Source organism: Chiroxiphia lanceolata, chromosome 1, assembly GCF_009829145.1.
Source record: "Chiroxiphia lanceolata isolate bChiLan1 chromosome 1, bChiLan1.pri, whole genome shotgun sequence".
In the NCBI taxonomy this organism is placed as follows: Eukaryota; Metazoa; Chordata; class Aves; order Passeriformes; family Pipridae; genus Chiroxiphia; species Chiroxiphia lanceolata.
Window position 1 is genome coordinate 2241881 of NC_045637.1, and position 23969 is coordinate 2265849.

The 23969-nt window shown below is 48.3% G+C and overlaps 1 protein-coding gene across 1 annotated transcript; it reads left to right on the forward strand.

Moving 5' to 3' along the window:
- The first annotated feature begins 3989 nt into the window (after nt 1-3989).
- LOC116793793 (lymphocyte antigen 6E) lies at nt 3990-15671 on the forward strand. Its single transcript, XM_032701920.1, has 3 exons — nt 3990-4123; nt 8735-8854; nt 11101-15671. Exons 1-3 carry the CDS (start codon nt 4072-4074, stop codon nt 11307-11309), a joined length of 381 nt encoding a protein of 126 aa, XP_032557811.1. The 5' UTR covers nt 3990-4071; the 3' UTR covers nt 11310-15671.
- The last annotated feature ends 8298 nt before the right edge of the window (nt 15672-23969 follow it).

Sequence of the window (23969 nt, forward strand, 5' to 3'; positions counted from 1 at the left end):
ATTGTTTCTTCTCAGTCCTTTCCTACCCTGGAACGTTCCCATTCCAATGTTTTTGACACCAAATTTAACATTTCTACTGTAAACTCCACAGTCCCTTGCCTTCAGCTCCAGCACTGTTTGTGCTGCCTCCCTGGATCCTGGGGAATTCCTTGTTTGGTGGAAGGGATGGGGAAAGGACTGAAAAACCTCTTCCTGCCCCCCAAAAACCTGGAGACTTATTTCATTCCCATGGGATGTAGCAGAGTGGCCTGTCAGTGACAGCAAAGAAGCAGCTGGAACTTTGTTTGCCCATGAAAAACCTGTGTCTGGAGCACCCTTGGATGCTCCAAATAAATTCCTAAAGGTCTTCTGGTCAGCTCTGATCCAGAGCAACCACGAGGGACTTGAGGAGGAGGCAAATCCAGGGTGGGATGATGATTTATTCAGCACGCTGGGTCTAGTCTCACACTGAGTTTTTCAGGGAGAAAAGACCCTTTGGGTTTAAATTTCATGCATTTTATAGTTCCACAAAATCCCACCCGTTTTCAGGTAAGTTTGATATATTCATTTTTGCCTAAGAAGTTTTCTTTTCTCTGATAAGGGGCTTTCCCTTCCTTCCGATTGGGTGCGAGGCATCCTCTGCCAAAAATGATGGAGCTTCCTTTGTTCTTAGCCCAAAGAGAGAAAAGAAACCTCCATGTACAAAATTTCCACGTGGCCCTGAAGGATTTTAATTTTTAGGAACTTTTATATTTCCCTTATCCAGCCGAAAAAGACACTGATGCCCAGGTCTAGTTTGGAACTTGGATATCTTACAGTTTTGCAATACTCCTGAAAAAAACCATATTTTATTTCTCATGATGTCCTCCCAGTCCTCTGCCAAACCAATAATCCGTGTTTTACAGTGATGTGGTTTTGGGAGGTGGGAGAGGACTCTTCCACAGAGCAGTTCCCATCCTCTCCAGAAGAAGAGGAGTCAGAACACTCCTCGTCTCCAGAGAATGATGCAATGACTGAAAAGAAAGGCCTTTGTCTCCTTCCTGTGTCATCGAGCCACGAGTTGTTTGAGCAGTTTTGCTCCACTGAACATCTCATTTGCAAATCCCACCGGGTGAGAGCCACGTGCACGGGCCTGGCCAGGCCCAGGAAGTCCCACACAAGCCCTGAAATAGAAACGTGGTGGGGAAGGAACCTCTGCAAGTGCCACAGAAGCTGAGTGAGCTTGTAGTGAGCCCACCTTTCAAGCCTGAACTCCTCAAGTGCCCGTTCAACGCCGAAGCCTCTCCCTGCGGCCCCAGTGAGTCTGGTTTGAGTTGCTGCACCATCTCTGCTCCCCTGAGCCACGAAAGGAGCTTGGCACTCATCATTTCCTGATTTAACACTACCTCTTCCTCCCCCACATGCCAGTAACCTTGAAATATTTACCCAAGCACCAGTTTGCTCCCTGATCCAGCCTCTGCCTTATCTCCTTCTCCCTTAAGAATGTTCCTGTACCTGGCTCTGCCTTTGCCCAGCACACACCACATTCCTGCTGCTGGACTCTACCCCTGCTGCCTTTTTTACTGTGTCCCTCTTCTTATGAAGAGATGTTTTTTGGCCTTGTATTCTCAACATGAAGCCAACGGTTCAATGACGCCTCCAACAACCCCAAACAACCCTCCAACAACCCCAAAACTCCAAGGAATTTGCAAGAAGAGGCTGGAGCAACCAGGGCAGTGTTTTGTGTGTTGGTCTAGAGCAGAAATCTGTGTTGAGCTTTGCAGCCTGTCCCACACTACAGCCTTGGTAAGGAGGTGGGAGACACAAGCTTAGACCATGGAATAATGAATATCCCGAGTTGAAAGGGACCCACAAGGATCATGGAGTCCAAGCAAGCCTTCAGGAGGGCTTCCTTCCTTTCCTGGTGCATCTTCTACCACAGGGAATTGGTTCCTGGTTTCTCAGGTCACCTGTTCATTTGTAGCACCCTGTAATTAATGCTGTCCCTGCCCAGCCATTGCAGAGTATCGGGATGACTCCGGATCCTGTGGTTGGTTGAATCTCATGTGACTCTCAGGTCCTCCCTCTTCCTTCCTATTAACAGACCTAATAACAGACAGGCCTCCTCCAGGAAACAGCGGGACTGATAATATGAAATTAATGTGTAGGAGAAAACCAGGAAGCTGCAGGTCCTTGGACACTTCTCCTGGGGATGAGGGGAGCGTCTCATGGAATCACAGAAGGGTTTGGGTTGGAAAGAACTTTCAAGATCATCCAGTTCTACCCCCTTGCCATGGGCAGGGACACCTTCCACTATCCCAAATTGCTCCAAGCCCCGTCCAACCTGGCCTTGGACACTTCCAGGCATGGGGCAGCCACAGCTTCTCTGGGCAACCCGTGCCAGGGCCTCCCCACCCTCTGAGTGAAGAATTTCTTCCTAATATCCCACCTAAATCAGTTTAGCAGACACTGAAGGAAGAGAAGAGCTGAAGGAACATACCTTCGCCTTCCTGACACCCAGAAATTAAATCTCAGGTGCTGCACCTCAGTGCTGTGAGATTGCTCATGTGTAGCCACAAAAAGCCAGACAGACTCTCATGGGCAAAACCTCACCTTGTTATGAGACAGGGGGGTTGTGAGGGTGTTTGAATTATGGTTTCTCAGTTACCACAAAGCTGCAACTTCCCAGTTTTTTAGCATTTGGTTTGTGAAGCAGAGAAGAAAGCAGTCCCAGCAGCCTGTTCCAGTGGAAGATGTTAGACCACAGAAACACACTGTTCAGAAGGCAGTTCCTGCTACAGTACCTGGCAATGAGAAATAAAGATGAGAGAAAAGGGAAGCAGGAGTTTGCAGGCACGGATTTTTTTCCCAAGCAGAGTACTCTGAATGCACTCTGACAAGACAGGAGCTGGAATTTCTTCTGACAGATGCATTTGCCAGGAAATGCTGACTCTGCAGAATAAACCCCATCTGTGGCATGGAGTTTGTCAAGCCTGCTTGTTTCCTGCTGGCTCACCAGCCAGCTCCTCCATTCCCAGGCTTTCCTGACAGCCAGCTTCCCAGGATCCCTCCCCCACTGCCCTCCCTGCAGCTCATTTCTTGGAGGATTTAGTTATTTCTATGGGACCTACTCAATTTGGGCCACTCCAACAAACCTTTCTGGTGGACTTGTTTACACTCTGAGGCCTCATCCTGCCAAGCAGCCCAGGCTGTCCCATGCCATCCCAGCTCTTCAAGCTTCCCAAATCCTGTGTGTCTAATCCAATTTAGGCTCTGGTAAACAGATGGGGGAAGTTGGTTCTGTACGTGCTTGGCTCTTGGATGGGGGGCTGTGCATGCAGAGGGGTCCTGCATGAAGAGGGGGTGTCACGCATTGCAGGGGTGGGTTATGAATTGGGGGGGGGGGGGAATACTGCATGCAGGACATCCATGCAGGGAGCCCTGCTCACAGGGAATATGTGGGCACACAGGGAATACGTGGGAACACGGGGAATACGTGGGAACACAGGGAATACGTCGGAACACGGGGAATACGTGGGAACACAGGGAATACGTCGGAACACGGGGAATATGCGGATCCAGGGTGGTTGGGAGCATGTGGAGGGGGTGTGTGTGTGCGCTCAGGGCGCCTGTGAATGCTGATGTACAGAGGAGAGGAAGGAGGCACGAAATCGGCAGGTCCTGCGGGTACAGGGAGCCGTGAACCAGGGGGTTGCACTGGAAAAGGGCTGCGCACGAGTGGGGTCCCGCACACGAGCAGCACTCCCGCTCCTGCCTCTTCCTTCACGGAAGCAGCAGGGACACGAAAAAACGAGGCGGAAGGGGAGTGGGGAGTGTGTGGAAAAACCCTTTGGAGCACGGCTAGGGCAGAGCCGGCCCCTCTCCCCTCGGCGGGGCGGCCGCTCCCGCCTCTTTCCCCGTCGCCGGTTCTCCCGATCGGGAAACCGAAAGCGAGCGCGGCCGGAGGGGCGGAGGGGGGAGGCGGTGCGGGGACCGGGCCCGGCCCGCGGGGCGGGGCCGCCGCCCTTTGCCCACCCCCGGTGCCCGGCCCTGCCGCCAGCCCTGCGCTCCGCCAGCCGCCCCTGCGCATCGCCACGGCCACAGCCCCGCAACATGAAGGCGCTGCTGCTCGCCGTGCTGGCCGCGGTGCTCTGCGTGGAGAGAGGTAAAAAGGGAAAAGGAGCGAGGTGGGCCCGCCAGCATCACCTCCTCCTGGGGGGTATCCTGGTCCGTCGCCAGCTCTGCGTTGAGAGCAAATTCGGGGGGTTGGGGGGGGGGGGCGTGGGGGGGAAGGAATGATGCGTGTAGGCGCTGGAAGTTGGAGCTTTGCAGGGGGATATGAGGGTTGGAAAGGGGCTGCAGGCGCAGAGGTGAGCCGTGGGAGGATTTGGAGCGGGCTGGGGGGTGTCTTTCCCAGCCCTGCCTCAGATCAGTGTCCCTCTTGAAGCAGGAACTTCGGGGCTTCCCTGCCTCTAGGAATAGGTGAGCGTCTCCGGCTGTAGCATCTCCAGCTGCGCGCGTGGATATCCTGGAGCTTTTCCCAGTTGCGGCTCGAACAAAGACCCAGGGCCGGCTCCGCTCCCCCGTTTTTCGGCGCGGCGAGCCGGGATAACGGCGCTGGGATGGGCTGGGATGCAGCCGAGGGAAAGGAGGGTGGAGGGGAGATGCAATGGCTGCTGGAGCAAAGTCTGGGCAGATCCTCTCGTGATTCTGCCCCCTCCGAGCATCCTTGGGGCCATGACCCCCCCAAGGGACAGTGCCCTCTGAGGAGCATCTTGGGGCTGCCACCGAACCTGGGGAGAACCCGGGGGAGAACGTGGTTCCTGTTGCTGGGCGTTGAACTGCCAAGTTGCCCAAGTGGCAGGGCCTGTGCCATGCCCTCCTTCCCCTGGGCTCCATTTCTGACTATCCCAACTCCAAGGGGGCCGCGCAAAACCGCGTATTGTTTCCATATGTCGCTGCTTGGAGATGCCAAACAAAGAGCGAACAGGAGAGTTCTGGCCTCTCGCAGCCTCCGCTCGGCAAACACGGGCCCTTCTTGCCTTCTGAGGACACCGGTGAGACGAAACGAGTTGTTTGCTGCCCCTTCCCACTCCCCCCTCTCGGTGGGATCGGGCAATTCAAGCGTTGAGTCTCGGGCAGATCCCAGCTGATGTGTGCTCAGTTCCAGCTGGGAGGATGGGCTGTCCAGGCCAAGGCAGGGAAGGGTTTTTGCTTCCCCCCCCCCAAAAAAAAAACCTTTCAGCTTTAAAAGTAAAGTTCTGAGCCAGGCAAAAGGGTTTGGTGCAGGGAGTTTTATCCCCAAACGCTTCCAGAGTATCCAGGGGGTGTTTTACAGAAAAGCTTTACCTCCTGCTCAAAGATCTTGTCCATGTTATTTAGGGGTCTTGCCTATGGTATATAATGATCCAAGAGCCATGGAAAAGGGAAGAGTTTTTGGCATCGGGACTGAACGGAAGAGCTACCAAAGCAGCAGCATTTTCCCTTGTGCTGCCGAGCTTCAGACTCGGCTTTTCCAGGCTTTTTTTCCCCCCACCTTGCATTGCTTTTCGCAAGAACGATTCAACCTCTTATCTGAAGGAATTCCTTCAAACGCTCTGCTCTGTTTTGGGAGCTCTTTGTTCCTCCGAGTAGCCGAGCAACAAACAAATAAACACATCAATCCTTAAGTTGCTGAAAACGAGGCTTCCCTTTTGCATTGGTTGGGCTTGGGACTATTATTTTTTTTTTGCTTTTCCTGTAGCCTTGAGCTCCAACTCTTTCCTCCTCCAGCTGCAGTAAATTAATTCTGCCACCCTTCTTGTGCCTTTTGTCTCAAACACTCAGCCTACCTGTGCTCTCTGAACTCTGCAGGGGGTTATTTAGGTGGATTTTGGGGGCAGCAAGGGACTGAATGTTCCCTCACTTAAATTGTGTCGAAGGACTTGCCTCTCCTGGAAAGGGGTAATAGTTGGGTGTGACAAAGAAAAACATGGGGACAGGTAGGAGATGCAGTAGATTTAGTCACATGGCAGAGAATTTCATGCCTAAAGGCACTTTTGTGTCATGGACAAATATTTCTGGTGTGTTTGCTCCTGGAACTTCTCGAGGTTTAATGAGTATCATTGAACCACTCGTGCCTCCAGCATAATGAGCAAATCCGTGTGGGGACATCTGTCCTGCCCTAATGCCCACAGGAAGCCTGTAATCCACTTCATCCCTGCTTGCAGAGGGTTCCTGTGCAATGGGATGAGTCAGTTTGCCTCCTCAGGGTGGTTGCAAAGTGGAGGGTTTGGGACAGGTCACCTGAAATGGACGAAGGAGCAGAACTGGGTTTCGCTCTGACGTCCCATGGGAAGTTTTGGCCAAGCTATGGGAGCGCTTGGAGGGCTCCGTGACTCAACAGCTGGTTCCATCCTCCTCCTCCTCCTCTGCTAAATCCAGAGCCAGGGCCCACTGAGGAAACCCTACTGGGTTTTTTGACTCAGCTGGTGGCCCTGGAATCCTGTGTGGTGGCTGTGGCTGCCGCTCAGGTAACCCAGCTTTGTTGCAGGGATCGTTGCCAGCGTGATGATCCTTGGAGGGTGGATGAGACACTCCAGGAAATTCCTGCTCAGGGGGTTGTGGTGTTGGCTTCCCCTCCAAAGCAGAGTCCTTTGGCTGCCCTGATGTGACATTCAGGACCTCCCACTAACCCACTTTAATCTGTTTCTGTGAGATTATATTTTGTTTTCTTTCTCCTCCTTGGCTGTGGCTGCTCAAAAGTCATTCTCCTGAGAACAATTGTTAGGGGTTTTTTTTCTCAATTTTCTTGTAGAAACCTTTTATTTTCCTGAGAGAAACAGGATCGAGAAGAACTTCAACCCTTTTATTTTTCTGAGAGAAACAGGATTAAGAAGAACCTCAAACCTTTTATTTTCCTGAGAGAAACAGGATCGAGAAGAACCTCGACCCTTTTATTTTCCTGAGAGAAACATGACTGAGAAGAACCTCAACATGTTGTGCAGTCCCACAGCAGAGTGGGACAGCTCTGAGAATTATTTATCCAACTTATTCTTCAAAATATCTGTGACAGAGCCTGCTGAGCCTCTGTGAGGCTTCACCAGCTTCACATCTTTGGGATAATATTTGAAAGGGCCTACAAGAAAGCTGGGACTTTTTTAGTGATAGGACAAGCAGAATGGCTTTAAACTGAGAGAGAGTAGGTTCAGATGAGATATTAGGAAAAAATTCTTCCCTGTGAGGGTGATGAGGCCCTGGAACAGGGAAGTTGTGGCTAACCCATTCCTGGAAATGTTCAAGGCCAGGTTGGAGCAACCTGGGATAGTGGAAGGTGTCCCTGGGGGTTGGAATGAGATGATTTTTCAGGTCCCTTCCAACCCAAATCACTCTGTGATTCTGTGCTGATCTGTTCATGGTGGGAGCAGGAATGATTCTGCCTTGAATCATTCTGCCTTGAACCCATCCTGGATCAGCCCCTGCTCTGTTTTGCATCCTGTAAACAGAGAGGAGGAAGGAGGTGCCTCGTGGAAGAGCTCAAAAATCAGAGCCCCTGAAACCTTGGAAGAGCCCTGATCTGTCTGCAGATGTAGGTCAACAACTGCAGTGTGGGTGTGATGTTCTTGTGTGTAAAATACAGAGGAGATCAAAGTCCCTGTGTCCCTGCTGAATCCAGGCTGTTTCCACAACCATTTCCCATCCCTGAATGCTGTTTTCCAATCTTTCCTCTTTCCTGAAGGATGAGGGATGGGAGCCAGCTAGTGCAGCCCATCCTGCTGGTGTAGGGTAAGCCATAAATGTTGTGCCAGGGGAGGTTTAAATTGGATATTAGGGAAAATTTCTTCGCTGAAAGGGTGGCCAAGCATTGGAATGGATGGAATCACCGTCCCTGGAAGTGTTCAAAAAACCTGGAGATGCTTTGCTTAAAGACTTGGTTTAGTGGTGAACTTTGCAGTGCTGGGTTAATGGTTGGACTCAATGATCTTAGAGGTCTTTTCCAGCCTAAATGATTCCATGATTTAAGGGAGACCTGCCTTGGAGGAAGGCATGGAAATGAATGCTCCTGCTCCAAATTGAAAAGCTTGGATGCACAAACTGCCCTCGTAGTGCTGTGACTCCCTGAGCAGTGGGATGGTGCAAGTCCTTGCAGGTCTTACTGCAGTGCTGGACTTGCTCCAACTGAGAAATCATTTCTACCAGGTGATGTAGGTCAAGTGGAGGCTGATCTCGGTGTCATAGAATCACAGAATATGCCCAGCTGGAAGGGACCCACAAGGATCATCGAGTCCAACTCCTGGCCCTGCACAAGCCCAGCCCCGAGGGTCCTACCCTGTGCTCAAAGGCAGGGCATGGAAAGCTCGAACCCATGAGTGTGTCACACAATCATGGAAAGGTTTGGGTTGGAAGGGACCCTAAAGATCATCCAGTTCCACAGACAGGGGCACTGTGTTCATGGTGGCTGAGCCAAATAAGCCCAAATCCCAAAAACTTGCCTCCGCTGTTTAGTTTTGAGTCGGCAACTGTGGCTTGAACTTGGTGCAGACAGGAGGGTGTTATAAACTACCAGGCTGTGGTTGTATCCAGGCTTTAGCTGATCCTACCAAGAGCTCAAAATATATCCCTTATGCTTGAATCCTTCACTAGGCCAGTTTTTTTTGGGGGAAAAAAAGCACCCAACTGCAGATTGACACAGGTGAAATAGCTGCGGGGGGATGCGATACGTGCCATGTGTCGGAGGTGGTGACGACCAAGTGAGGAGATCTTCCCACCAGCCTTAACTGTCTCTTTTCTCTTGCAGCCCACACACTCATCTGCTTTTCGTGCTCTGATGCCTCCTCCAACTGGGCCTGCCTGAAGCCTGTCAAGTGTGGGGAGAATGAGAACCACTGCGTGACGACGTACGTCGGAGTGGGACTCGGTGAGTGCCGGCAGCGCCTCCTGCCCCTCTTGGCCGCTCTCCCGGGGCACCTACTGAGCTGCACGAAGGCTTTTCCTTCCTTTGGCTGAGGGAAAGAAAAAGGGAAAGTTCTGCTTAGCAACCGAGCTGTCGGACCATCCCCCGGGAATTTTGGGGAGGGACGCGCTGCCGGGAGGAGTCACGTTAAGGCCCACGTGCTGCTCCGACGCCGGAGGAGTCCGAGGGGAATTCAAGGAGGGGGTGGGGAGGTTGTGCTGATGAATAAGTGAAAGCGTGGAGGATGCCGCAGGCTTCCTCTGTGGGAAGCTCCAGGCTTGCTACTCCTGCTTTTTTTTCCCCCCCTTGTGTTTGGGTTGTTCATCCCAGAGCCCCACCTCGGCTTCTTTGCTTTCCGTGGCCGAGGCGGGAAGGGACGTTTGTGTGTTTCCTTCCTGAGCATCAGGAGAGGTTTAGGAGGCTTTGAGCTTCCCAGCTGCTACTCTGAGAGAAGCAGGGTGCTCTGGGAGGTCTTTGCAGAGCCAAGATCCCATCCTGGCAGTACCTTCCAGGAGGAAGGGATGTTCCATGCCGGAATGGGTGGGTGGTGGACGTCTGGGAGCTTTAATAAACTCCCATCTCAGCCCAGTGCTGATTATTTCCTCTTCTCTGCCCCTTCATTTGGGCTGTGCCTCTCTGGAAGTGCACACTTGGTTCCAAAGTGCCTCCCTGGAACACCCAGTGCTCCTTGTATCGCTTGAGGAGTCTCAGGGTGAAGCTGGAGTGAGATTTTTGGGATTCCTCAGCAGAGCTTTATATGAACCAGGCCCTAATAACAATGGGCTGTGTCCATTACACATCTCACACATAAACAACCCTTAGAAAGTTTATAAAGTCTGAGCCGAAAATGAGCATCAGGAAAAGGACAAAAAGAAAGCAGAAGGGTTTTGTGTCCTTCCAGTCTCCACTGGAATAAATGGGTGCCATTACTTGCACAAGTGATGGCACAGAGCAAAGAAACAGTTTATGAGAGCACAAACTCTTCTGTCCCCAGTTAAAAGTCTCAGCTCCTGTTCAGGCTCTTTTCCCACTGATTTTACCACTGCACATTTGTGTGGGCTCTTGTGGAAAAAATTCCTGGCCTTTTTATTTTATTTCTTTTTTTAACCAGAGAAGAGCCAAACCTCGCTTTATGATTGTTAAATTCATAACTGAACACTTGAGCCTGTATAAATCTATTGAAGGTATTTTATTAATTGAACTGAGGCCACGGATTGCTGAGGACACCTGAAAAATTACAGGAGCGATCTGTGCTAAACCAAGTCCAGTGTTTAGTTACAGCAGAGAAACCTTAAAGGTTTTTTTCCACTGCAAAATTTGCCCTCACACACTGATTTTTTCTAAGTCTGTCTTAGGAATACTCCAAACCTGTCTTTAGAAACGTTCTAACCTTGTCTTTAGAAGCACTTTAAACCTGTCTTGGAAACACTCTAAGCCTGTCTTTAGACACATTTTAACCTTGTCTTTACAAACACTCTAAACTTGTCTTGGGAACACTCTAAACCTATGTCTTGGAAACAGTCTAAACCTGTCTTGAAAACAGTCTAAACCTGTCTTGAAAACAGTCTAAACCTGTCTTGAAAACAGTCTAAACCTGTCTTGAAAACAGTCTAAACCTGTCTTGAAAACAGTCTAAACCTGTCTTGAAAACACTCTAAACCTGTCTTGAAAACACTCTAAACCTGTCTTGGAAACACTCTAAACCTGTCTTGAAAACACTCTAAACCTGTCTTGGAAACACTCTAAACCTGTCTTGGAAACACTCTAAACCTGTCTTTCGGCACATTCTAACCTTGTCTTTACAAACACTCTAAACTTATCTTGGGAACACTCTTAAACCTGTGGCTTGGGAACCCTCTAAACCTGTGTCTTGGGAATATTCTAACTTTGTCTTTAGAAACACTCTAAACCTGACCTGTGTCTTAAAAACACTTTAAACCTTAGTCTTTGGAAACACTCTACACCTGTGTCTTGGAAACACTCTAAACTGTCTTGAAAACACTCTAAACCTGTCTTTAGAAACGCTCTAAACTTGTCCTTAGGAACACTCTAAACTTGTCCTTAGAAACGCTCTAAAATTGCCTTTAGAAACACTCTAAAATTGCCTTTAGAAACGCTCTAAACTTGTCTTTAGAAACGTTCTAAACTTGTCTTTAGAAACGCTCTAAACCTCTCTTATTCTATTCCTTCCCACCCCACCCCACATCCAGGCGGCAAATCCGGCCAGTCCATCTCCAAGGGCTGCTCCCCCATCTGCCCCAGCGCCGGGATCAACCTGGGAATCGCGGCCGCCTCCGTCTACTGCTGTGATTCCTTCCTGTGCAACATCAGCGGCTCCAGCAGCGTCCGGGCCAGTTCCACTCTCCTGGCCCTGGGAATCCTCGTGAGCTTCTTCTACGTCCTCCGGGCTCGAGAGTGACGGGGTTGGCCGAGGCAGAGCCACCTCCTGGAGGCCCCTCCGTGGGTCTCTCCAGCCGATATCTTCTCTGTCGCTGTCTGCAAGGAGATCCTCCACTTCTCAGCGGGCTTCCGAGGCCGTCGTTTCCCAGACTTTCTGCTCTTCCAAGCGTCGGAGCCATGGGTGGTTTGGCCAAGCTGTTCTCTCTCTCTCTCTCTCTTCCCGTGGACAAACCCCGCTGCGCCCTCGCGCCTCCTTGGCCAAGGTGGATCGTTTTGAAAGGGTTTTCTGCTTTTCTACCTAATAAATAACCTCCCCCCTCGTTTCTAAGGTCAGTTAAAAACAGGCTGGGACTCGCCAAGATTAACCCCCCACAGCACCACCAGGTGAAGAGCTCAGACTTTCCTGCCTCTCTCCTGGCTCCAGCACGTGGGTGGCACCACGGGCTTTGGGAATGCATGATCCAAAGGGAGACACATTCCTGGCCCCCCCTCCCACCCCCTTGCAGCTGCAGTCTGTCTTTTTATAGAATAATTTCGTTTCTTCTGAATCCTGGGCTGAATTTTTCTGGAAAAAGAGTGACCTGTACCTTGTCCTTCTCAGCTCTGTAAGTGCCAGACCTGAATAAACATGCTCCTGTTGGTACCTACGGTGGGATGTGTGCTGTGTTTCCTTGCCCCAGGCAGAGATTAGGAATTCTCTTATGGAAAACCCAAAGCTTTGGGCCTCTCACCCTCCTGAGCAGCTTTTGAGAGCTTCATCTCAACGTTACCTTTCACCTCTGAGCAGCAAGTGCATCTCTCCTCCCTGTTGCTGTCCTTGCTGATTAACCCTCCTGGGCCTGCTTGCCTCAGCTCTCTTGGGAATCACTTTTTCCAGGTCAATTTTACTGAAAATATGCCAGTTTTTGAGGGCTGAGTCAACCCCAATGGAGCAAATACAGCAGGAGCAGGACCTCTGGAAGTTCATCTGCATCTTACAAAGACTTGGGGCCTCAGTTTCCCCAGCTTTGGACTTGTGATGTTGAGAGACAACGTGGATCCCCAAAAGAACCAAGTCTGTCTGCAAAATTCTGTGGAGTCACAGGCCAAGATCCCAATATTCAGATCTCTGGGCTCGACCTGCAATGCGTGATGGTGCACATGGACCTGCTGGGGGTGACTTCATCTTTCCTGCTGTCCCCTCAGCTCCCAGGATCTTCCCAGCGTTGCTCCTGGAAGTTCTGAGCTGTCCAATGGGAGATTTGTCCTCCTGCCATCTCTGTGTCATCCGTCCTGCCTGCTTTGCTCACCTGTGGACCTGCCAGACGCAAAACCAAGCCAAAATTCAGCCTTAAAGTTCCAGTTGAAAGCTTGTCACTTCCACTGGTTGATCAGAGGTGCACTTGGCTTTTTTTTCTTCTTTCTAGCAGCAAAAATCAGGTGGTTGGCACTCCCTGGCCACGCCTTCCTCGTGGTTCTCTTGTTTTGTGTCAAAAACCAACCTAAAGCTCCACACACTGTTCAATTTTATCTCTGTCCCCCCCTTAAATGAGTAGATAAACAGCTTCTTTTGAAAGATGGTGTAGAAATGTTGGCAGCAAAGGTGGTTTTGTGGTTTTTAACCCTTCCTTCCCCCCATGTTTTAATTAAATGACATGTGTTAATGACAGGCTTCCCGACAGGAGGGACCGGTCGAGAGGACGTGACCTGCAATTAATGAGGAGTTTGGGAAGGATGAATCACTTGTGTGGGTCCTCAGATGTGCCTTCCTCTGGGTCAATCATCCTCCCTGACCTGCTGGGGCCATGGGGCCCCACAAACCTCTGCTATGCACGTGGAGCACAGGGAAAATGGGGGAAAAGCTTCCTAAAAATAAGGTGAACGTTCCCCAGCTTCCCTGTGCCTCGACCTTCCTCTCAGGAGGGTTCCAAACCTCCTTGCTTGGGTTAATTTGTTCCTCAGCACTTGGCTGTGACACCAAGGTGGCACCCAGAGTGCTCTGCCTTGAAATGATGGGGCTGTGACTCTTTTCTGGCCACCTGATAACAGGTTTGGGGGTTGATTTTGGACTTTTAACACCTCTAGGAAAGAGCTAAACTTCAAGCCATGAGCACAGCTGTGTCCTAAAGCCTGGCCTTTCCTTTAGGAGGCTCCTGAAGGTGCCAAACTGGACAAACCTGAAGCCGCAAGACCTGGTTGTCTCTTCCGAAAGCCATTTCCTTCCTATCTCAGCGTTCCAGGGGCTGCCAGTGCCAAGGATCTGGTTCCAAAGGGGAGCAAAGGCTGGTGGGAGGAGCATTCAGAGGCTGCTTATCCCATAAAATAACAATTTATATTAATGACATTGCCAGGGGACAGAGCTGAAAGTCATTCACTCGTGGTTTTGAGCTATAAATGATGGGTAAATTACATATTTTGGAGATTTGTTTTCCCTCTTCTCTCCCTTTCTGTCTTCCCTCCTCATGTGCTATAATCCTTATGGAAAAAAGAGATATTTTCAGTTTTGAACACATGTGCAAAGATCTCTTTGACAGATTTAAGTATGTTTGAGAGAGAGAGGGTGTGACAGCTCGTCACAGTTTAATCCTGAGCATTTTATCACCACTTCTTCCAAATCTCCCAATTTCTGCTCCTGCCACAGAGGGCTTTTTTTTTTTTCCCCTAAAATCCCCAGAATGAGAATCCATGTGAGAACCTCTGCTGTTGTAAAGCCCAGGAGGGGAAAAAGACCTGAAAATGGGCAGCTGAAGTGATTAAAAACACTAATATTAAGACAATAAACAGGAAGAACCCAGCATTTATAAAGTGATTAAACCTGTGGGTTGATGATCCAAGTGCCGGATTTGGAACTTGAGGGCCGTGGTGGGACAGCCCTGAAGTGCTTTGGAGGTGTTTCTGTGGACTTTGGAATTAAGGGACAGAAATCTGAGCAGAAAACTCAGATATTCACCTCTTCCCACAGGACAAGAGGTTACGAGGGGAGGCAGCTTTGCTCCCTAGAAGCCTAAAATATCCTGGAATAGTTTTTACTGGAAAAGAAGAGCTGAAGTGAAATATCTCCCCATTTTGGAGCGTGTTCTTGAGAGAAAATGGGTTCAGTGCTTCCATGCTGGAAATGGCTGTATTTGAACAACCATCTACCACCAAGGGCTCTAATTTTTTTTTTTTTCGGTGTATTGTCCAAAAAAACCGCTCAGAATTTATTGTGGCATCAGCCCTTTCCACCCAAATTCTGGGTGTTTGCTGTTTGCCAAAAAAGAAGGACTTTAAAATGAACTGAGTTCTTCCAGGTTTTTTGAAGAATCGTGGGTTGTTTTTGTTGTTTTTCTTTTAAGGGCAAAATGTCTTCTTTTGGAAAAGACAAACCTGAGGAGGAGGAATTGTACAAACAGAAGGAATGATGTTTAATTATTACTCCAAGGATCCAAGGATCCACCTCGTTACTCGGTGTTGATTTACTCTGGTTGTGGGTTCTTGGAAGGGATTTCTCTCCCAGGACCTTATTTTCCACAGAAGAGGCTTTGATTCATCACCCCTGTGGGAAGCCTGGTAGCTCTCTCTGGTGTCTGTGTGTCCATGGAATGAGTTCTGGGCATGTGTGCCCTCTGGGAAAGGCAGATGTGCTGCACATCTGGATATGTGGAGGTTTAGGGTCCTCAGTGGGGCAGTGCTGTGGGTCTCGGGATGAAGGTGGCTCTGAGTCCTTCCTTGATCCTCAAGGAGTTATTTCACCCCTGGAATGGGATCTGAGCTGGAATGGGATCACAAACCCCCAATCTGATGTTTTGGGAACCCAGGGAAGCGAAGGCCTGGGTTGGTCCTGCCATCTGCTGGTTCTTCCCAGACTCGGGAGAGGAGCTTTGAAGCCCCAAACTCAGAAATCAAGGAGGAAGAGCTGCCTTTAACCAAATAACTGCACAAAAAGCAGAGAATCAGCAACATCAGAGACAGATTAAAGGTTTTAATTCATCCAGCTTTGCTCTGATACTGAAAATTGAGAAATAAAAGTCTTAACAGGCTTCCCAGGTCCAACATTTTCCGAGGGAACGCTTGTTTTTTTTTTTTTCTCCAGCCCAAATCTTACTGTTTCATCAAAACCGAAATGGAAATCTAATAAGCCAATAAAGTGTTGCTGAAAAAAAAATAATAAAAATATTGATACCTTTTATTTCAGCTTTGTTGGATGATCTGGTTTCACTGGGATGGTTTCACTGAGACGTTGGTTTTACTAATCCATAGGTGTGAGATTTGTAACTGTGTATTACCTTTGTTGTAACAGAATAAGCAGGATAAAGCAGCATCAATTCCTTTAAATATATTAATGTAAGTACAAGTGGAGTGTATGTCACATATTGTTTCTTATACTCTAATAAAAAAAAATATATGGAATTAATAAAAAAGAGACACTCGGAACAAAGTCTTTGGCTGATTGTGCAGATATTACAGATGTTATTCCTTGTTTTGGGTGAAGGGAAAGTGCTTGGATGGGATTCAAAGCCCAGGGCTGGGTCAAAAGGACAGACATGAGGCTGAGCCTCTGGAATATAGGAGGGATAAATCCATCCATGTCATCTCAAGGCCTTTGGAATCTCTTCCTGTGATGGATAAAACCCAGGGATTGTCTTTGCCTTCAATAGCTCATAAATATCCTTGACTTTCCCATGACCCTGCCGGGAATGGGGGGGGTGGGATTTGTCCTTGGAGCCTGAGCTCATGTTGGAAAGGGAGGATATTTTGGGCACAGAATGGCCCCTGGGTGGGTGTCTCGGGGCAGCTGCTCCTCTTCCTGCACTCCCAGGGTTTGCAGGGGTTGCTCCAACCCCGCTCCTGCCTGTGGACAGATGGACACAGGGACACATGGACATGGAGCTCGGGAGACCCCCCTGCTGTCCCAGACCAGGGACATTCTCAGTGCATTGTAAGGATGGCTCATTGGAATTTGTATTTAATTTTTTAATTATTTTATTTTTTAATATATTATATATTATTATATCTTTTTATACGTGATATATACTATATATGACATAGTATATATTTTTACATGCACTATAATATATATTATATATGATATAGTGTATATAATATATTCTATATTATATTTTATACACGTTATATGATATTATTTATTAATAATTTATCTCATTATTATTTATGTACTTATATTATTTATATAATATATAATATATATTATGAATTATATATTATATTTATTATAATATATATTATTTTGTATATGACATATAAATATATATTTTATATACAAAATATGTATTATCTAGTAATAGTATATATTATATTATATATATTACATGATATTATTTATTATTTACTTATATTTTATTTATTATTTATTCTATTATTTATAAATTACATGTTATTTATATGTTATATATAATATAAACCATATATATTATATATATTACATATTGTATATTGTATGTATTATATATTACTATATATATGTATATATAGTATATAATATATATTGTATAAAATATAATATATAATATCATATTATAATATATAATATTATATATTATATATTATACATTATATATATTATATATATGATGTATGTATATTATACATATGATATATTACTATATTACATTTATATATATATTTATATATTTTTAAGTATATATACATATATTTATGTATACATATATATTAATATATATATATATACTTTTTGAGAGCCTGGTTGGATCCCACGGGAGAAAGGGATTATATTCCCTGAGGAATGTGAGACAAACAGAGAATAACAGTGATGGGCTCAGGGGTTCTTTAGGAACAACCAAAGACTGTTTGAAACAAAGATATAACAATACCTTTCCTTTTGTGGATAAACCCAGCCTGGACACTTCCTGGGAAAGGGTCTTCTCCACTGCCCTCCTTCCTTGCAATCCATATTTGCAAGGGATTTTGGGGATTGGAGACACCAGTGATGACAGGGAATATTTTGGGACTGGAGGACATTGCACAGCAGGGGGTCACAGAAAGAACCTGTTCTTCAGAGGCTACACCTCCCTCCTCCCTGGAATTCCCAACATTTCTTCTGACATTGCTCAGGATACTCCCCGAGGACCTGCCTGTCTCTGGACAGGCCCAGGATGGGCTCTCCCACATTCCAGGTGTCCAGAAAATCCAGGAAAATGGTGCCAGCATCTCCAAATCCAAGAGGGGGCCTCATTAATGTTTTGACAAAGAAATTCTGGAGCTGCTTCCTTCGTTCAGGTCCATATTTCCAGGTGAGCCTTGTTAAGAGATGTGTTGATGTCAAATGCCTGGAATTGTTTCTGGAAACTATTCCCAGTGTTCCTCTTCCAGTTGACTCTGGAAGAGTTGTTTCTTCTTGGTATCCTGAGGTTGTGTTGATCATCTCAGGGTATGAGACATCAGCAAATGGGTCCAAAGTGGGAGAATTCCTGCCTTCCCATCAGAGAATCATGGAATAGTTTGGGTTGGAAGGGAAATTAAAGATCATCTTGTTCCAACCTCCCTGCCATGGGCAGGGACACCTTCCACTATCCCAGGTTGATCCAAGTTCCCTCCAACCTGACCTGGAACACTTCCAGGGATGGGGCAGCCACAACTTCTCTGAGAATTCCATTCCAGCCCCTCACCACCCTCCCAGCCAAAAATTCCTTCCCAATATCCCATCTAACCCTTCTTTCTGGCAGTGGGAAGCCATTCCCTGTGTCCTGTCCCTCCATTCCTTGTCCCAAGTCCCTTTCCAGCTCTCCTGGAACCCCTTTAGACCCTGGAAGGGGCTCTGAGGTCTCCCTGGATCCTTCTCTTCTCCAGGCTGGACATTCCCATCTCTCCCAACCTGTCTCCAGAGCAGAGGTGCTGCAGCCTTCTGATCATCTTCATGGCTTCCTCTGGCCCCATTCCAACATTCCATATCAGTCCTGTGCTGAGGAATCCAGCCTGGATGCAACAATCCTGGTGGGATCTCATGAGGGCAGAGTAGAGGGGTTAATTCCCACCCTTTATTGTCCCTCTGGACATGCCTCCCCTCTAACCATGGCAAATACAGGTTTTGGAGGAAGAAATAACACTGGAGCCAGAGAAGAGTCTCCAGAAAGGTGATTCACTGGGAAGTTTTGACGTGGAGGACTCAGGAAAAGCGCGTGGGTGGAGAATTTGCAATTTAAAATTGGAGCGATGCTGAGGGAAGGCAAAAAAATGACTGAACCGAGAGCTCCACCTTCCTGCCAGCACTGACCCTCTCCTCCTTCTGTCCTGCTTCCCCTGCTTCCCACTTCATGGCTTTTGAGGGCCACATGAGAGACCATGAAGGGGCAAAAGGGTGAAGGTGGCACCTCCAGGTGCAATGGAGGAGGCTGGAAAAGTGGGAGGAGGCTGGAAAGGTGGGAAGTGCTTTGCACGGCTGTGGGAGCAGGTTCCAACCTTCCCGCTTGTCATCTCCCGAGGAAAAGAGATTTAAAACCTTGCACAACATACCTTGGCCTCCTTGGGTTTGGAGATCTGACCCTTCCTGGGATACAGGGACACTTGGCCAGTTCTGATGTCACCGTGACTCCGGTACCTTCGTGTAGAAGGAATTAAAATTGCAGGAGTGAAATGTGACATTTACAGCATCGAACTGATGGAGGAAGAGGTGTGAGGAGCATCAGCTTCCTGGAGGAAGAGGAGAAGCATCAAATTCCTGGAGCAAGAGGCGTGAGGACCATCAGATTCATGGAGGAAGAGCTGTGAGGAACATCAAATTCCTGGAGGAAGAGATGTGAGGAGCATTAAATTCATGAAGGAAGAGGCATGAGGAGCATCAAATTCCTGGAGGAAGAGGCGTGAGGAGGAGCATCAAATTCCTGGAGGAAGAGGCGTGAGGAGCATCAAATTCCTGGAAGAAGAGGAGTGAGGAGCATCAAATTCATGGAGGAAGAGGAGTGAGGAACATCAAATTCCTGGAAGAAGAGATGTGAGGAGCATCAAACTCCCAGAGGAAGAGGAGTGAGAAGCATCAAATTCCTGGAGGAAGAGGCGTGAGGAGCATCTAACTCTTGAGGAAGAGATGCAAGTAGCACCTCACCCTCCTTCTCCACTCCAATTAACACCACCAACAACTGGGTGGATCATGTTTCACACACATTCCTGGGACGTTCCTGTCAGTCCTGCATCTCCCAAAGCCAAGTCCGGTGTTTTTCCGTAGGTTCCAAGATCTCCTGGCTCAGGTCGTGTCTCTCATTGCTCAAATTGCGGGGATGTGGTGACCCTTTCTCGCTCCAGAGTTTGAGTTTCAGCCCAAGGCTCCTTGTTGAGCTCAGACTTGTTAAACCTGCTGGGTCCAGCCCCCATTTGGTATCACATTTCAAAATATTAGAGGAGATATGACCAAAAAAACCAAGAGCTCTCAGCAGATGAGGATGGTGGCACCTGGTGCGTGATCACTTTGGAGTGTTCAGGGTCTTTGCCACGTTGGAACTCAACTCATGGGTTGTTCAAGGCAATTTAGATAATTTTTTAGGTAATTTTTTCTCCTCATTTAGGAAAAAATGAGAGCTTTTTTCCTCCTTATTTAGGAAAAATTTAAAGACTTTTTCTCCTCCTTTTATTTTCACATGGAGGTTTCTCATCCCAAAACTGGTTGCAACCAAATGATTCCAAAACCCGAATTTTGGAAATAGTGAAAAATTAAAAATTACCAAAATAATCCTAAAAATTCCTCCCTTCCTTCCTCGGGAAACGGGCTGGGATGTGGGATTTGCATTCTCTCCTCTTGTCAGGAGGTGGCAGTGCCGGGCCCCAGTTTTACCAGTGCATCCCGGTAGGATGTACTGGGATGGGTGTGTCGGAATTCCAGGCCCACAAGCTCCTTTTTCCAAGGAGCAGAATGCAGAAGGAAGTTCACCAGGAGTCTGGAGATGAGAAGAATTCCAGCCCAACCTTCTCCCTGACCCTTTTTCACGGCAAGTGCTGTTGGGCCTCCTGAGCCCTCCTTTCTCATCATTTTTCCAGGCTGAACAAATCCATCTGTTTCATAATTCCCTGTACTGCCTGTGGTCAAATCCATGGCCAAACCACCTGGAATCTTGGGATCAGAGGGAAGTGGTGGGCTAGGTCAGAGAATTGAGGGCTACCACGGCTGGGCTCTGAGCAACCTGGTCTGGTGGAAGGTGGGTTGGAACCAGATGGTCCTTAATTCCAAATTAGACCATTCTATGGCTGGATATGGAATAGTTAGGAAAGACAGGCCAGAAAAGCGAGGAAGAGGAATTGCTTTTATGTAAGAGAGCAGCCAAAATCCCTCAAGCTTGGCCTGGGGATGGATGATGAGTCAGCTGAGAGCTTTTGGGCAGGTGGAGCAGCACATGGGATGTTGTGGTGTGTGTCTGATACAGAACACCTACTCACAAAGTGGATAAAACCTCCCTCACACAGCTGGAAAAAGCCTCACATTCCCAAGTGTTGGGACTCAGGGAGACCTTTCAGTATCCCAGTATCAGCAGGGCAATCTTGGAGGCTTCTGGAGTGAACCGGTCACAAATTCCTGAGGAAAGAGGGATTTTCCTGGACCTCACAGTTGTGAAAAAGGAAGGGCTTGCTGAAGGTGTGAAGGATGGGCTGCAGTGACCGTGAGTGGTGGAGCTCAAGATCCTGAGGGTGGGGAACAAGACGAAAAGCAGCATCATGAGCCTGGAGCCAGCATGGATTCCCAAAGGAGATGTTGGGCCTCACCAGCATGAAATCCTTGTCATGACAGACTGGTTTGGTGGATGAGGAGGGAGAGGTGGATGTGGGTTTTCTCCATCTCATTAAGGTTTTCAACACTGTCCCACAACATCCTCCTGGGTGAGGTGACAAAGGAAGGGTTGGATAAAGTGGACAGGGAGGTGGATTGAAAAGTGGTGGAGCAACTGGTTCCAGAGGTTTGTGACCAGTGGCACCAAGTCCAGTTGGAGGCCAGTCACCAGTGGGGGCACCACAGGACTCGTTTTTGGGGTCAAAGCCGTTCACGACCTTGAAGATGTGGCAGAGCCTGCAGGTTTGCAGGTGACACAAAACTAGGAGAAGTGGTGGATGTGGACATGCCACCCAGAGGGATTTGAACACCTTGGAAAAATAAACAGTGGGAATAAAGAAGAATAAACTTTGGGAAATTCAGCAAATGGAAATGTGGAGTCTTGGATCTGGGGAGGAGCAACCCCAGGCAGCAGGAAAGGCTGTGGAGATGGTGGGGATGAAAAACAGCTTTGCCGAGGAGGAGCTGAGGATGACGGACATCAATCTGCATGTGAATCAGGAATGTTCCTTGGTGGAAAAGTCAGCCAAGGACCTTCTGGGCTGTGCCAGGAAGAGCAGGAGGTTCAAGGAGATGATCCTTTCCCTCCCACTCAGCACTTGTGAGGAATCCTGTGTCCAAACCTGGGCTCCTTAGCACGGGAGATCCATAGACATTGGGGCAGAAGCATCTTCCTGAAATCTTTTGGCCAAGCCTGGGATGTTTTATGGTGCAAGACACACACGATACCTTCATTTAGATTTTCTGCTGGTTTGGGCAGAAATCCCGAGAATGCATTCCAAGATGTGGCTATTTCCAGCTTCAATTCCAAGCATTGCAGTCTAGAGGGAGATGAAAAGGGCCTGGAGACAAAGCTGGTTCTTCTCAGTTGGGCCGTTGACTGTTCTACATGTGTTGTCCTTGTTCTTCCCTTCTGGGTCGGTGAGAGGTGACTCAGGTAGGAAAGTATCTCCTGTCCCTTGGATTGAAGAAGGCAGGGGATAATTAAAGCAGATGATAGCCACACTGAGCAAGTGATTTACATTCCTGCATTGTTAACAATGCCTTGGAAAGCTGGATGGAGCAAATCATCTCCAGACAAGTGATTAGTGCCTCAGTCAGAGCTGACAAGAAGGAAAAAGACATGAGCTTGGAAGCAGAAAGAACAAAAGGAAGCTGGAGGAAATTTGATAGGGAAGGAAGACAAATTCCCAGTAGTTATAAATATATGATCAATCCTTTCTGTGCACATCATAAACACAGAGAGAACACATTTGAGTTGTTATTAATTCCTATAAGATCCTCCCTCAGGACAACTCTATCCATGGCCACTGGCCAGGGAAGTGATGGATGTGAAGGTCTCCCCCAGAAGGAGTTAAGTGCTACACAGAGGTTAATCTAAATAATAACCTGGAGATAAGAGGTGCCTGCATGGAATTCAAAGAGGGAGAAAAACAGGTTGGGGGAAAAAAAAAAAAATAAGGAGGTAAGTGAATGTTTACCTGGAGGGAACAAGACTCCTCAGGAAAATAAATCAGCTTGTTCCTGGTGAATATACAAAACATCCCTGATTTTTAGGCACAGCTGACATGGCTGGGGCAGAGGGGGGATATAGGGAGGTCTGGTGGGAATGTGGGATGAGCAGCAGGGTTGGAGAAGCCCTCTGTGCTTGTGGTGTGGTCTGACCTTTGTGCCCTGGGTCTGGCACTGCCCAGGCTCCCTCATGTCTCTGGTGCAGCCCCGGGAGCCAACAGAGCCCTGGGATGCAGCAGAAGGATTGGGGGCACCAGGCTGAGGGAGGGGATTCTCCCCCTGTGCTCCACTCCCTGTAGATCCCACCTGGAGCACCGTGTCCAGCTCCGGGGGCCTCAGCACAAGGACATGGAACTGTTGGAGCAAGACCAGAGGAGGCCACGGAGATGCTCCAAGGGCTGGAGCGTCTCTGGAGCCAGGCTGGGAGAGCTGGGGGTGTTCACCTGGAGAAGGAAAGGCTCCAGGGAGACCTGAGAGCACCTTCCAGGGCCTAAAGGGGCTCCAGAGGTGCTGGAGAGGGACTTGGGACAAGGGATGGAGGGACAGCACACAGGGAATGGCTTCCCAGTGCCAGAGGGGAGGGTTAGATGTGATATTGGGAAGGAATTCTTGGCTGGGAGGGTGGTGAGGGGCTGGAATGGAATTCCCAGAGAAGCTGTGGCTGCCTCATCCCTGGAAGTGTCCAGGGCCAGGTTGGACAGGGCTTGGAGCAACCTGGGGTAGTGGGAGGTGTCCCTGCCCATGGTGGGGGGTGGGGTGGGGTTTGAAAGGAGATGATCTTTATTTTCCCTTCCAACCCAAACAATTCCATGATTCCCTTGCCCAGTCCACTACCAAGTTGGAAAACAGCGTGGAAAGAGCTGCCAAGCTTCCTGAACCCATCTGCAGCTCCAATCCATGTCAGACCCACCCGTTACCTGCCCAGCCGTGTGCTTTGATCCTCCTGCTTGTCAGATCCAGGGAGGATCTGCCCTTTGCCCAAGGGCACCTTCCAAAGACTCACTTGTGGGAATCACACGACCTTTACAAGCTCCATAGGTGAGAGAGAGGGAGGAATGAAATGTCTCACAGAGCTATGCCAATAAAAGGGTTTTAGAGCCAGGCACAAACATGCTGGATCTTGGCCATGCATTGTAGGGAATGGTAGTAAAATCAATTAGTAGGAATAAGGCTGCTCTGACTAATGAGCTAATAAGTGGTGCCTTGGTGAAAATGGCTCTGAAAGAGCTGCAGGGTTGGATTCCTGCTGAATTATTCACAGGGATAGGCCAGAGTCAGGTTTGGGGCTGTTTATGTTTTATACTTGGCTTTTCGAGGTTTCTCTTGAACTTTTCAAGATGTTCCCCGTTAATGGAGGAGGGTGAAGGTACCTGTTAATTCCTCCCTTTTTGGTACAAAGTGTCTCATCTCTGGAGAGCT

Excerpts from the sequence above, each read along its gene's own strand:
- LOC116793793 (XM_032701920.1), top strand. The coding sequence starts at position 4,072 with ATGAAGGCGCTGCTGCTCGCCGTGCTGGCCGCGGTGCTCTGCGTGGAG. Across the intron at positions 4,124-8,734 it reads GGTGCTCTGCGTGGAGAGAG|CCCACACACTCATCTGCTTT; the intron begins GTAAAAAGGGAA and ends TTTCTCTTGCAG. Across the intron at positions 8,855-11,100 it reads GTACGTCGGAGTGGGACTCG|GCGGCAAATCCGGCCAGTCC; the intron begins GTGAGTGCCGGC and ends CCCCACATCCAG.